Source organism: Toxotes jaculatrix, chromosome 14 (assembly GCF_017976425.1).
Source record: "Toxotes jaculatrix isolate fToxJac2 chromosome 14, fToxJac2.pri, whole genome shotgun sequence".
Classification (NCBI taxonomy): Eukaryota; Metazoa; Chordata; class Actinopteri; family Toxotidae; genus Toxotes; species Toxotes jaculatrix.
The window spans coordinates 26,103,269-26,114,966 of NC_054407.1; the positions used below are offsets into that span (position 1 = coordinate 26,103,269).

Consider the following 11,698-nt stretch of genomic DNA (forward strand, 5'->3'; position numbering starts at 1 on the left):
ACGATGCTCCCGCTGAAACAATCCTGCTCAGATAAAATGAATTTTATCGTTACCGTTCTTAGCATCAGCTGCCGGAGCAAGTTTAGCAGCTAATGGTTAACTGAAGTTATTTTCTGTTGTTAGTCCACATTTAGAGCCATGAACAGCTGCGTGTCACCTTCAGGCTCTTTTATTTCCAGGCCTCAGCCTCTTACACGGCTTGAATTCCTGGAGCCAAACTGAGTAAATTTAGTCTGTGTGTGATCCAAGCTCAGTACAACAGACTGGTGAGGACAGGTCTCAGGCCAGGACATCTGCCACAGCTCTGGAGATGGATAGATCACATGTGGATGACGCACAGCATTATGGGATGTTCTGACTCTACACTTCCTAAAATCTCAGCTGGCTTTTACCACATCATCACAAACAGCGTCTCCCTCTCTGACACTGCTGGGGGTTTGTTGTGTTCAGTAAGTGCAGATGAAACCAGACGTGAAAGAATCTGGGTCTAATTAAAGAGCAGTCACTGCAGAGGGTTGGGGGCTGTCAGCCCACTTCGCTCTGGCTCCTGCTGCGGCGTCACTCGGTTCTGTGCTGCTGGTAAATGCACCTGTCACATAAACTTTACCAAATGAAACAGACAAACCTCAATTCAAAAACAATGAACAACTTAAAAACTGTTCCAGTGTTTGATGTGATGGTTTTTGAATCACTAGAAGTGAAGAGGCAGCGACACCTTGAAGGAATCATTTCTCACAACAGCACAGCAACAGAACTTTCTGTGGCACATTTAAAGGTTTTATTGTTCCTGTAAAACAACGGTCTGAGAGAGAAATGTGGGCTTTGATATAAACACCTGAAAATTGCATAAACAGATAAGTGTGTAAGTTTTTGTCCACACACGTCCCCAGGTCCTCCACCGAGTCCTGACTCCATCATCATCATCACTCACGTTCAAACCTTCTCAACGAATCAGCATGACTCTTTGCTCTGGGTCAGTTTTTGTGTTTACACTCTCAGGACCAGTCTGATACAGGAGCTCAGCTCTGACCGCAGGAAGCCAGAGGGCTGATGGGAAAATCACGATGAACAGGTTAACAGCTCCGACTTTAAGCAGCTGGATTATTTTCATACACTCGTGTTTAATATAATCTTAAAATGTGGACTCGTGTTATTCACTACAGCAAAGTCAAACTGATCCCAAACCAGCAAACTGCCGACGCTGAACACGCTCCATTAAAATACATCTACACAGAATCATGGCGGCCAGCTTCTCCCTGCAGCGTCCACACTGATTTTTCATTAAGTAGCTTACCATTACATTTCAACTGCTCATTAACTAAGTGCAGTGCATTTTGAAAAGTTTCAGGCCAAATAAAAAAAGTTTTGGCCAGAAAAAAACCCAGAAGACAAACAGAAGACGTCGTCTCAGCGAGCTCCGATCACCTTTATCACCTGAGGAACGCTGCACAACCAAGCTATGATCATAATCATTAACATCCAGCATTGAATTAAAAGGTATTTAAGTATCTCCCAGTCGTCCTGAGCTTCTCGTCCTCCTCTGTTAGAGCCAATTTCTCCTGTCTGTGGTGACGACGTGGGACATCTCGTCTCTTTTCTCTCGTGGTCTTTCACTTGCTGTCCCTCTCCCTCTCCTCCTCCAGAGGGTGGGTTTGTCTGTGCTCCCACATTCGCACTGCTCCGTCCCACTGTGGACAAACAAAGCAGGATGAGGACACTGATCACAGCTTATGTCTTCTGTCCACAGCTCAGGGTTAATGTTCACTGTGAGTGAGTTTAAACGCCCTGTCTCTGCCCGCTCTTCAGTCACTCTGCTGAAGCGTCCCTAACATTATGGAAAGTGGAGGACAGGCGCAGTCCTATAGCCCGGTCACTGTCCTCACACAGACCGAGATATAAACAACAGATACAAGCCGATGATTCTGTTACTACCAGAAACACATCCCTCCCTCCCTCCCTCCCTCCCTCCCTCCCTCAGGTCCAGGTCCAGGTGTGATCTGCTCTGACTCAGGTGAACACTTTGCATTAACTCTACTCACGGAGCTGCTGATCACGTTGTCCTCGTACGGGTGCCAGCTGACGTCCCTCACGCAGGCGTCGTGGCCCGACAGTCTGGAGACCACGCTGCCCGTCAGCACGTCATAAACTGCACACACACAAACATTTCAGCCGTGCTGTACATCAACACACTGACGTATACGCAGCACGCTCGGGCACACGCAGACACTCACTGATGATTTTTCCAGTGGAGCAGCCAGAGTAGATGAACCTCTGCCCGGTGCTGAACTCTGGGGAGAAACGGCAGCGGATGAGGGTGTGCAGAACGCCGTGGCCGCGGTACGTCATCACCGAGGTGTCGCCTGTCAGCTTGTGTCTCTTCAGGGCTGAAGGGGACAGAAAGGCCGGGGGGGGGGGGGGGGGGGGTGTCCGTGAGCTGTCAGTAATCACACAGTAAACAGTGTGTACTACACACAGTGTGCGGTTATAAACCTCACCACGCACAGGTTTCACCCCTCTGTCTCCTCCTCTCCTCCTCACCTCTCTGGGGAACCTGCTGCCAGCGGTAGTCCCAGTTCTGTTGGGTGACAGCCAGACGGGAAGCTGCCAGTCCCTCTTTGGGTGAGAACTTCCTGACGTCCCACAGCTTGATGGACTGGTCCTTGGAATTGCTGATCAGATAGCGAGCATCACCCTGGCACAGTCACGAGTATAAATGACCAGATTTAAAAACACAACAAGCCTCTGAAGCTGAGATGAACACACTGGACTACAGATGCGTGCACTGGGCTGAGTGCGGCACTGAATTCATCCCTTCACCAGCTGCATCCTCCCACCTTGCTGTGGATGAAGGTGATGCCGTCCCGGTGTCCGGCCAGCTGTCCGACGGGCTGTGGCCTGTCCTCCCGCAGCGTCCGTCTGTCCCACACCTTGCACAGTGCGTCGTCGCTGCCAGAGAAAAGCAGCTGAGACGAGCTGTCTGCAAACGCCACCGCATTCACATCGTCCTCGTGGGCGTCAATCTGACGAGGACAGATGAGAGAAGCAGAGTCAGAGCCGCAGGTTGCGATTACTGCTAACGAGCTAACGATAAAACACTGAACATGACAAACATTTCACCTGCTAACATCAACATGCTAAACTGCTGTTGTTAGCATATTAGCATGGTGATGCTAGCATCTGACTGAAAGCCTCAGTGGAGCATCTCAGGGCAGCTGGGATGGCTGCAGTGAGCTCTGCGTCCACACGTCCTGCTTTCTGTCTGTGGCTCTGAGCTCCAAACCCTTCGCCTCACACACAGCGTCACTGTTCAAACCCTCAATAATTCATTCACACAGCTGCTCACTGTTTCATCAGACTGGATGAAGCAGTGACTCTGCTGGGACTATTTTCAGCAGCAGATTAATCCACATTCAGTGCTGCACTGAGTGTGTGTGTGTCTTCACGGAGACGAAGGACCGTGTCCCCCAGTGCATTTTAAGTGTCTGGAAACGTAGAAGCTCAGTGGAGCGATTCAGTCGTTTCCTGGCGTCTTCATCTTCTTCGTCTTTATCTGTTCTGTCCAGTGTCAAACAGGAAGTTAAAGAAAAGCCAAAATGGGCAAAAGGAACGAGCTGAGAGACAAATCACAGACACAGTGATGCAGGGTGACGGGGACAGAATGAGGGACAGTGTAAGATCCTGCTGAAGCAGATGGTCGAGGTCAGCGACGGATTCCACCCCGTCCCACCACAGGGGGGAGTCACACATGGCAGGGTGGTGTATGTTCAGCTCACCTTGGCCACAGGATGAGGCAGAGACAGAGGACGTGACTCAGAGCAGGTACCTACACACAGACACAACAGGAAATACATGGACACACACTGACCTTCAACGTTCGTCTTTTCTGCTCCAGGTCGAAGACATAAAGGCAGCCGTCGTTAGCTCTGGAAGGAGACGAGAGACAGGCTGAATGTGACAGTGTTCATATCAAAGGTCGATGTCCTTCCCTCAAAGTTCGAGCTCTGACAGCAAACGAGTTTTCAGCTTCCAGCTCAAACAAACAGCGGCTGTACTCACCCCCCCAGGACCTCCTTCCCATCTGTGGACGCAGCCAGGGAGAACACACAGAACCTCCTCTCATCTGGACTACACACACACACACACACACACACACACACACACACACACACCAGTTGACACTGCAGCAGTAGCAACATTACTGAATCATATCTACACTGTCCTCTGCGTCTCATGCCACAGCACAAAGCTTGATGAAGGCACACACACCAGTTGAAACTATGATCTCCCCGATGGACAAAGGACACACACAGAACTACAGGGAGGATGTGGAGGTGCTGAGACCTGACAGCATCATTCATCCAGCTGCTACTGAACAGAGGGACTGACAGATTACCTGTTCTGTTCTAAGTTACTATGAGGGAAACACTAACTTGAGGTCCAGGGCGGTGTGGTTTTCACTGTCTCCTTCTATACTGCACAAATGAACTGTGGGGAAGACACAGACAAACACATGTGAATAAAACAACACATTGTGTAACTGAGCTTATTAACACAAAGACATGATTCTGTTTTCAGGAGTGTTGTTATATAACAGAGCCAATGATTAACAAACTGAAAATGATTCTGAAAACATCCTGGAGCGACTGAAAACTTCTCGTTGTCTCTCGTTGTCTTCTCAAACATGAAGATGAGAGACTTTTCAGTGATGCTACTGAGAGGCAGACAAACGCAGACCTGTCAGAAAACCCCAAACACACAGGTGGTGTGGGCAGACGCACAGGATCAGGTTCAGTGTGTGATCTGAATCAGTGTGAGCGTAGAAAGAAGACGTCTGTGATTCCATCGTGCTTCAGTAACAAACACGGGATAGAAGTGCACATGTATGGAACAGATCTTTGGAAACTTCTCGCTCCTGTAAAACGAAACACCATGAAACCGGCTCAGTGCCTCACGCAGGCTGCGACAGGACCGCCAGACTTACTGTAGTTAGACCAGCTGGAGTACAGCACGTGGTGAGCGTCAGGAGTGAAGCACACATCCAGAACGCTCCAGCCCACGTCCCGAGCCTTCACTGTCCGCCGCAGACTGAAGCGTCCCCTCGTCGTGTCGTACAAGCGGATGTTCTGGTCTGAAGCAAGCGACAGAAAAACATGGCATTAAATCATGGAGACAGTTCTGTAAAGCTCATGTCCCGTGCTGTCAGTAACACAGGTTTAAATCTGTTTTTAGACATAATGTAAGGAGCCATTTATATGCTGCTTTAACCAGTTTCTGGCTCCTCATTCACTGACTGCAGGAGCACAACAGCTGCTTCACCTCTGTCACTGTGATCTAGTAACAGGGGACAGGGTGGGACCTGCTGTCCCTGTACTGTTAGCAAAACGACAGCTTCAACACATTAAATCTGGAAAATGAGTGTTGTTGGTGTACGAACCCTCTGACGTCCTGCAAACAAACACTCAGAATATGTGTCAGATCTAAATCAGTTCCTTTGGCCTCTCATGTGGGATCTGGACATATTTACCTTGGCAGGCAGAGAGGAACATGTTGCCATCCTCGCTGTACACTCCACAGAAAGCTTTCTGCTGGTATGTGTCTTTGTGGGATACATAGTTTGGCAGGAAACTGTGGAGGAACACAAGGGTCAAGGGTCAGCATCAACCGACACACAGCACGGGTCTTCTGGTAGACGTGTCCAATGCATTGTGGGTTTTCACAGAAATTCTACGACAGAAGTTAAAGCTCAGTGGAGACACTTTTCTGGTTCTTGTTCTTGTGTAATTAGCTGAGGAATATGGAACGCTTACTGTGTGCGGATACGACTGCACTCTCCATGAGAAAAACTGGAGCCTCTACATCTGCCCTGTTCCCTCTGAAGAGAAGAGAGTTCATCAGGAAAGAAAACATCAAATTAGTCAGCAGCCTCTGACACAAGGGACTAACCCATCTGAGAAAGAAAACAGCAGATGTTCAACTTCTGTTTCATTTCACTAATTTCTCTTCAAACTGTGGATGAAATTGACAAGAGCGAATCGTCTTCATCTACATTTTCAGTGCCAGAAATCTGCCAGTTGTGTCCCGGTCTGTTCTCAGACACGCTGCCGGTCTTTGTCCGTGTCTCACCTCCGTCAGCATGTGGGTGAAACTGTGTCTGCCCCTCAGGGCAGAGGAGGCCGTGGCCAGCAGGATCTGAGTTCGGATCTCACTTCGGTCCACCTCGAGTGTGTCGGGCTGGGTGTCCACTGGCAACGTCACACAAACAACAAGTCACAGAATCTGTTACCATCCGACGACAAACGTGTATCAGCAGCTTTATAACATCGGATGGACTGTGAACAGCGTCAGCAGGAGGTTACCTGGTGGGTTGTAGCGGTCTCCCAGCCGTCCCTCCCAGGCCCCATCGCTGTCCTCATCAGAATCAGAGTACGACTGGACCAGCTGCAGCCCCGTGGCTCCACTGCCATGGACCAGCCTCACCTGGCCCCTGCAAACACCCCACCAGTTCAACCAATCAGTGACAGAGGAATACTTGAACATAAAGAAGAATTTCAAACAGAACAGAAATTATAAGAAACGTCACATCAGAGACTGTCCAGCCTCCGTGCTACTGTTCAACCACCAGTGATAAGCCCTACCAGCACCAAGGCTCCCGTGCTGCTTCCACTGAGCACAGGAGCCCTGTGCTCCTGTGACGGGGGATCAGTGGCTCACTCCGGGGCGGTTCAGTTCTAACTACTTATTCACTTCAGCTGCATATCCTGGTGCTATGTGGCTCTGACTCTGCTGTGGTACCAGAGACCCTGTCTTTAGAAATCACTGTTAACTGGGGACGATTCAAAACTTCCCAGCCTCTGCCTCTAAATTCAGAGTAACCTGGATCAGTAATGGGAAGGTCCCGACCCTCACTGAGCTTCAGCAGCTCTGCAGTGTGATGGGATGTCTCAGTAATTTGGCAGAAAACCTTCAGCTTTCCTTTCTCTGATAAACCTGTTAGATACAGGTCACCTCCACAGCAGGTAACGTAACCGTGACGTGCTGCATCACACAGGGGTCCCCGTTTTTCTGCTCACTCGGCAGATTTCTGCCTCAGTACAATGCTGTCTGACGCTCACCAGCTGCTAATCTCTACTACACGGATAAAAACATGAGGGAGCTCGGATCCGTGTCAGAGTCCGGATCGGGACAGCTCACCTCCTCAGTAGGTAAGCCAGCACTTCAGCCAAGTCGACGTCCTCTTCCGCTGCTGACTGTCTGTCCGCCGACCTGCGGCCCCGGCCGCCGCCGCCGCCGCCCCGATTCGGTTCTGCTCCTTCAGACCGCTCAGCTGGGTTGTCGCTGGAAGAGCTCCTTCCACCAGACATCCCAGAACTGGACTGCGAGCCCATAGACTGAGGGGGCCTGGAGAACAGGTCTGAGATTATCTGACACTTTACTGTCGGTGGACAAACACAAGTTAGATCATAACGGCTGGAAAACACACATCAGGACAACTAAGCGGACACCGCTTCCGGTCTACAGACCCGGTACCGTTCGCCCGGTTCGTCTGCAGCGTTTCTGTCCGTTAGCTCGCTGGCTGCTTTGTGGAACCAGCTTATTATGCTAACGGCTTAGCGTTACCGTTTGTCGGTCAAACGGTCTTCGTCTTCTCGGCGGCTCGTCGGTCCAGCTCGGTGCGAATCGAACAGTTTGTTGTCCGAGTGACTCCGTCGGGGTCCAACAGACGCGGATTTAACCCGGAGAGCCGAAGGTTTGGCAGCTCGGCGTCGGCTCGGTCAGCTAACAGGGCCAGTCCGACGCCGCCATGTTGTTTACAAATGTGTGAAGAAACCCTGCGCGTGCCCGTTCACTGTCACGTGACGCACACCTTCGCTCACCTGCGCATAACCGAAGTCCACGAAGCGTTTAAAACGCTGCTGTGCTGTTAGCTGTGATGTTAGCAGCTTTAGCATAACTTAGTGAGGTGAGTGAGTTGTGGTGTGAGGGACAGTCCGTGGACAGTCCGTGTCAGCTGACCGGACAGAGACAGAGCTAACTCGTCTCTTCTTACAGGTCTGTGTCTCCGGGTGGAAACACTCCTGCAGCAGTGGATTCAAACATTTGAACGAACCAACCAAGTTTTCTCTGTAAAGCAGAAAATAGCCGTTGAAGCATTAAACAGACACCACGGTGGATTTTTGTTTTGTTTTAGTCATTCAGAGAAACAGCCAGAGAGACAGTCTGCTCTGTAATCATCTGTGTCCAGCCACCGCTGTAGTTTCTGTTCTGTAATAACACCTTCTGTTACCTTCTAGGAACCACTGGTTCTTCCCATAACAATAAACTTTGTTCTCCAAACATAAAAACATTTTTTCCAAATACACGTTGAGTGATTCTCAGTTCTGTGTGTTCTGTGTATTTTAGGGCTGATGGGGAAGTTTTGCCTTTGCTCTCTAACATGCACAGAGCAGCAATAAGCCAGTTACACTCTGCGACTGAACCACTTCAGTTAACTTCAGGGACGAGACACGTTGCATTATCTCTGTCATGTTCCACAGTGTCCATCACAGGTAGGACCTGTCTCTGCTGGACAAACCCTGTTTGTGCTGAGCACTTCTGGGCTTGGGTTTTAATGAAATATGGAAAACACATTTAAAACAATAGAATCACTGATCAAATTAAGTATTAGAAAAATTCCAGTTTCCTGATTTTACCTGGACTGTAACACTGCACCTTTCAAAACTAACTCACACTGAAAAATGTGTAATATACCAGAGGACATACTCATTCTTTCATTACAGGAGTGTAACAGCAAATGAACATACGGCTACACTCTGCAAACACATGCATGAGACACACTGATAAAACATCAACAGGTTACAGGTGACACTATGCCAAACTTAGAAATCAATTATTACACATCGTATTATTTAGACAACAGAATGTAATTCAGATTTTGTAGAATACTGTGAGTGAACAAACTGTCCTGGGTGTAGATTTCATTGTTATACTGTCAGACTGAGGGGACAGTTTAGTTTCTCACAATGCAAAAGAAACTCAGTCTATGATTGTACCACAAAAATCACTTTGACTCAGTGCAAACGTTATTTTATCCTGAGTGCATCTGTACACAGAACTCTGTTCAAACATGATTTATTAGAATATAATTCAGTGAAGACATTCATGGCTGTGAATGACCTGTGAGGACATGTCATACAACATGTCTGCTCGTCTGTCTTTTTAACACAACACGGTAAAAACAATTAATAATGGTGAAGGGAGACAGAGAAAAAGTTTCAGTGCTTCAGTGGAGAGGTCTGCTGATCACCAAGTTTAAAATAAAGCAAATGTCTTGATAGATTCAGGTCCACTTGAGCATCTTTACACTGTGGGACATTTTTAAATGACTCTTTCTAACAGGTAATACCTCAGTTTACAGGTATGACTGTGCACATGTTAAAAACCGTCACTGATCTCCTATAAAATGTGTGCACTGAGTAGTTTTGCATAGTGTTCAGGGTGATTTCTTTTAAGGTAAACATTCATTTTTCCTTCAACTCGCTGATCTCCAGTCAGACCTGAAAAGAAGAAGAAGAAATATTTCTGACTTTCATGAAGGCTGGTCACTGTTTGTGGTCACTGCTGTCTGCCTGATCAATGTGACACATGATACTGGATGTTTTAAATGGATGAGCAGTACGGCAGCTTTGAACTCACCCAGCTTTTGAGCTGTTATTTCAATCTTGTCCAGAGCAGCCTGCACATCTCCTCCCTCGGGTACAACCACCTCCACTTCCCCCACATAGTAGCCAAAGTCAGCTTGGTCCAGATCTATCTGCACCCCGTCCTCCTCTAAAGTGAATGACTGCCGCATTGTTGTAAACTCTGCAAAGCACACTAGATTCATTTTGCTCAGCCAAGACTCGTCCTGGTGTGAGGAGCCCGTCTCTGAGTGTCTGTCCTCACAAATGTCTTTGAGGACGTCCATCAGTCTCAGCTGAATTTCGGGCAGGCTGGTTATCTCCTTGTAACGAGTGCACAGAGCTGCTGCTTTCACCTGCGCTCCGCTCGTCTCCTCTGCGCCGCCGCCGGCTGCTGTTGGACACTTGAGCTCCCAGAATCCTTTACGTTTACGCAGCCACATGTCTCTCAAAGTCAGGTCAAACTGGGGAGTGTCAAAATACTGGTCATGAAACTGACGCTGACCGACACACACTGCTGAGGGAAAGAAGAGGGGAGAGAGATAGAAGGATAAATAAATAAATACTAACAAGGCTGATAGAGATAATTAAACCTCATTATTAACAGGAAACAGATGGAAAGTGTCACAGCAGTCACAGAACAACCACAGCACAGTGTCATTAAACACTGGAACAGCCAACTCTAAATTTACCCTCGTGTGAATGTGTGGCAGACAAATGAAAGACTTACCGCCGATCTCCTCCAGCGCTTTCAAAGTGTCAGCACTGTAGGAAAATTTTCTCTCCACTTCCACACTCATCTGGAAAGACACAGTTTCATCAGCACCAGGAGAACTGCAGGGTCACCTGTCACCTGCTTTAAGACTCACATCAGTGTCTACAGTCAGTAACCTGACAACAGGTGGACTGTCCGTCCCACTTACTGCTGATCCTCACTGCTGAAAAGGCACTGGGCAGATTATGTTTATGGCATCTATTACAGCTTATTTCCTTGTTTCAATATTTACCTCAACATTAAGTTGAGTGTGTTACACATTAACCAGTGGAGACAATACATTTACTGAAGCACTGCACAGTCAGTGTAGTACAGTTTGGAGGTTTGTGTATTGATCCAAGAAATTTCCTCCAGTTCAAACTGCTACAAAATGAAAGTGGAGCACACACAGTAAAGCCCCAGCATCAATAATCTAATTACACAATAATAATAAAAAATATATATATTACAAACATTAATACTAAAATGTGTAATAGTGTTTGTATACATGACTTTCACTTGTAATACAGTATTTTATACAGTCCTTCTGCCACCTGCCATAACCCTGACCCATCTGGTGTTCATCTCCAGGCTCTGAGAGCTGTGACCCGTCAATGCTGTGTCAATGTAAACTGAGCAGTTAAATATTAATATGAAGCAGCGCGTCTACATAACCAGCCTCGGCTCACTCAGCCCGTGTTGGTGCTGCAGAGTCACGCACGTCCTACGTGTCAAAATCCACAAACTGAACCACATCGTGTTCCTAAAAAGCCTCAGCCCAGCGACCCGCAGCCTCACACACCTCTTCAGGTCAGCTCCTCAGATCCGCGTAATTCGGCGTAAATAACTGATCGATAGATCAATCGGAGCAGCTCCTACACGTCAGCAGAATTATTCTGCACAGGCGCAGTTACAGACAGCTATGAGGGTGTTGAAGAGCATCACCTCCTGCCCCAGTAACGCAGGGGCATGTAGATGGTGCAGTTTTAATCCGCCCTTCTTCATCAGTATTTCCCCCACAGACTCTCCACAGCGCGGACCGTGTGGCTCCGCACTGACCGTCTGACGGGCTCAGGCGCGGCTCAGCCTCTGCGCCCGCGTCGGTCTCATCCAGCCTCAGTGAACTCCTCCGTGTGTCACGGTGCAGGCGGGCGGGGTGGCGACTGGTTTCTATTTGTATTCACCTTTAATGTGAGACTGAGGGTGGTTTAATATGGGGGCGTGTGTTTGTGTGTGTGTGTGTTGGGAGGTGGGGGGGGGGGGGGGT

At 48.4% G+C, this 11,698-nt stretch overlaps 2 protein-coding genes across 5 annotated transcripts; both read right to left on the reverse strand.

Annotated features, from left to right (window-relative positions):
• Nucleotides 1–764: 764 nt before the first annotated feature.
• On the reverse strand, nucleotides 765–7,772 carry dcaf11 (ddb1 and cul4 associated factor 11). The gene is made up of 15 exons (XM_041056163.1): nucleotides 7,618–7,772; nucleotides 7,192–7,398; nucleotides 6,357–6,484; nucleotides 6,124–6,242; nucleotides 5,808–5,872; nucleotides 5,525–5,625; nucleotides 4,982–5,128; nucleotides 4,431–4,485; nucleotides 4,057–4,125; nucleotides 3,866–3,923; nucleotides 2,835–3,020; nucleotides 2,539–2,692; nucleotides 2,232–2,384; nucleotides 2,040–2,146; nucleotides 765–1,688 (listed from the first exon to the last, which is right to left on the reverse strand). Exons 2-15 carry the CDS (start codon nucleotides 7,383–7,385, stop codon nucleotides 1,611–1,613), a joined length of 1,614 nt encoding a protein of 537 aa, XP_040912097.1. The 5' UTR covers nucleotides 7,386–7,398; nucleotides 7,618–7,772; the 3' UTR covers nucleotides 765–1,610.
• A 419-nt stretch (nucleotides 7,773–8,191) lies between these two features.
• thtpa (thiamine triphosphatase) lies at nucleotides 8,192–11,545 on the reverse strand. 4 transcript variants are annotated; one of them, XM_041056165.1, is made up of 4 exons: nucleotides 11,377–11,545; nucleotides 10,408–10,477; nucleotides 9,694–10,191; nucleotides 8,192–9,554 (listed from the first exon to the last, which is right to left on the reverse strand). In XM_041056165.1, exons 1-4 carry the CDS (start codon nucleotides 11,434–11,436, stop codon nucleotides 9,454–9,456), a joined length of 729 nt encoding a protein of 242 aa, XP_040912099.1. In that variant the 5' UTR covers nucleotides 11,437–11,545; the 3' UTR covers nucleotides 8,192–9,453. The 4 variants fall into 4 exon arrangements, with proteins under 4 accessions (XP_040912099.1, XP_040912101.1, XP_040912098.1 ...); XM_041056167.1 differs by lacking the exon at nucleotides 11,377–11,545 and adding an exon at nucleotides 11,234–11,308; XM_041056164.1 differs by having other exon boundaries at nucleotides 8,195–9,554; nucleotides 9,694–10,194; nucleotides 11,377–11,542.
• Nucleotides 11,546–11,698: the final 153 nt, after the last annotated feature.

Bases quoted from the DNA above. Each gene is read 5' to 3' on its own strand.
- dcaf11 (XM_041056163.1), bottom strand. From the start codon at position 7,385: ATGGGCTCGCAGTCCAGTTCTGGGATGTCTGGTGGAAGGAGCTCTTCC. The intron at 6,243-6,356 runs GTAACCTCCTGC...TGACGTTGCCAG, and splicing joins AGACCGCTACAACCCACCAG to TGGACACCCAGCCCGACACA. The intron at 4,126-4,430 runs GTTAGTGTTTCC...GTGTGTGTGTAG, and splicing joins CACACCGCCCTGGACCTCAA to TCCAGATGAGAGGAGGTTCT.
- thtpa (XM_041056164.1), bottom strand. From the start codon at position 11,436: ATGAAGAAGGGCGGATTAAAACTGCACCATCTACATGCCCCTGCGTTA. The intron at 10,478-11,376 runs GTGATGCTCTTC...GTGTCTTTCCAG, and splicing joins CTGCGTTACTGGGGCAGGAG to ATGAGTGTGGAAGTGGAGAG. The intron at 10,195-10,407 runs GTAAGTCTTTCA...TCTTTCCCTCAG, and splicing joins AGCGCTGGAGGAGATCGGCG to CAGTGTGTGTCGGTCAGCGT.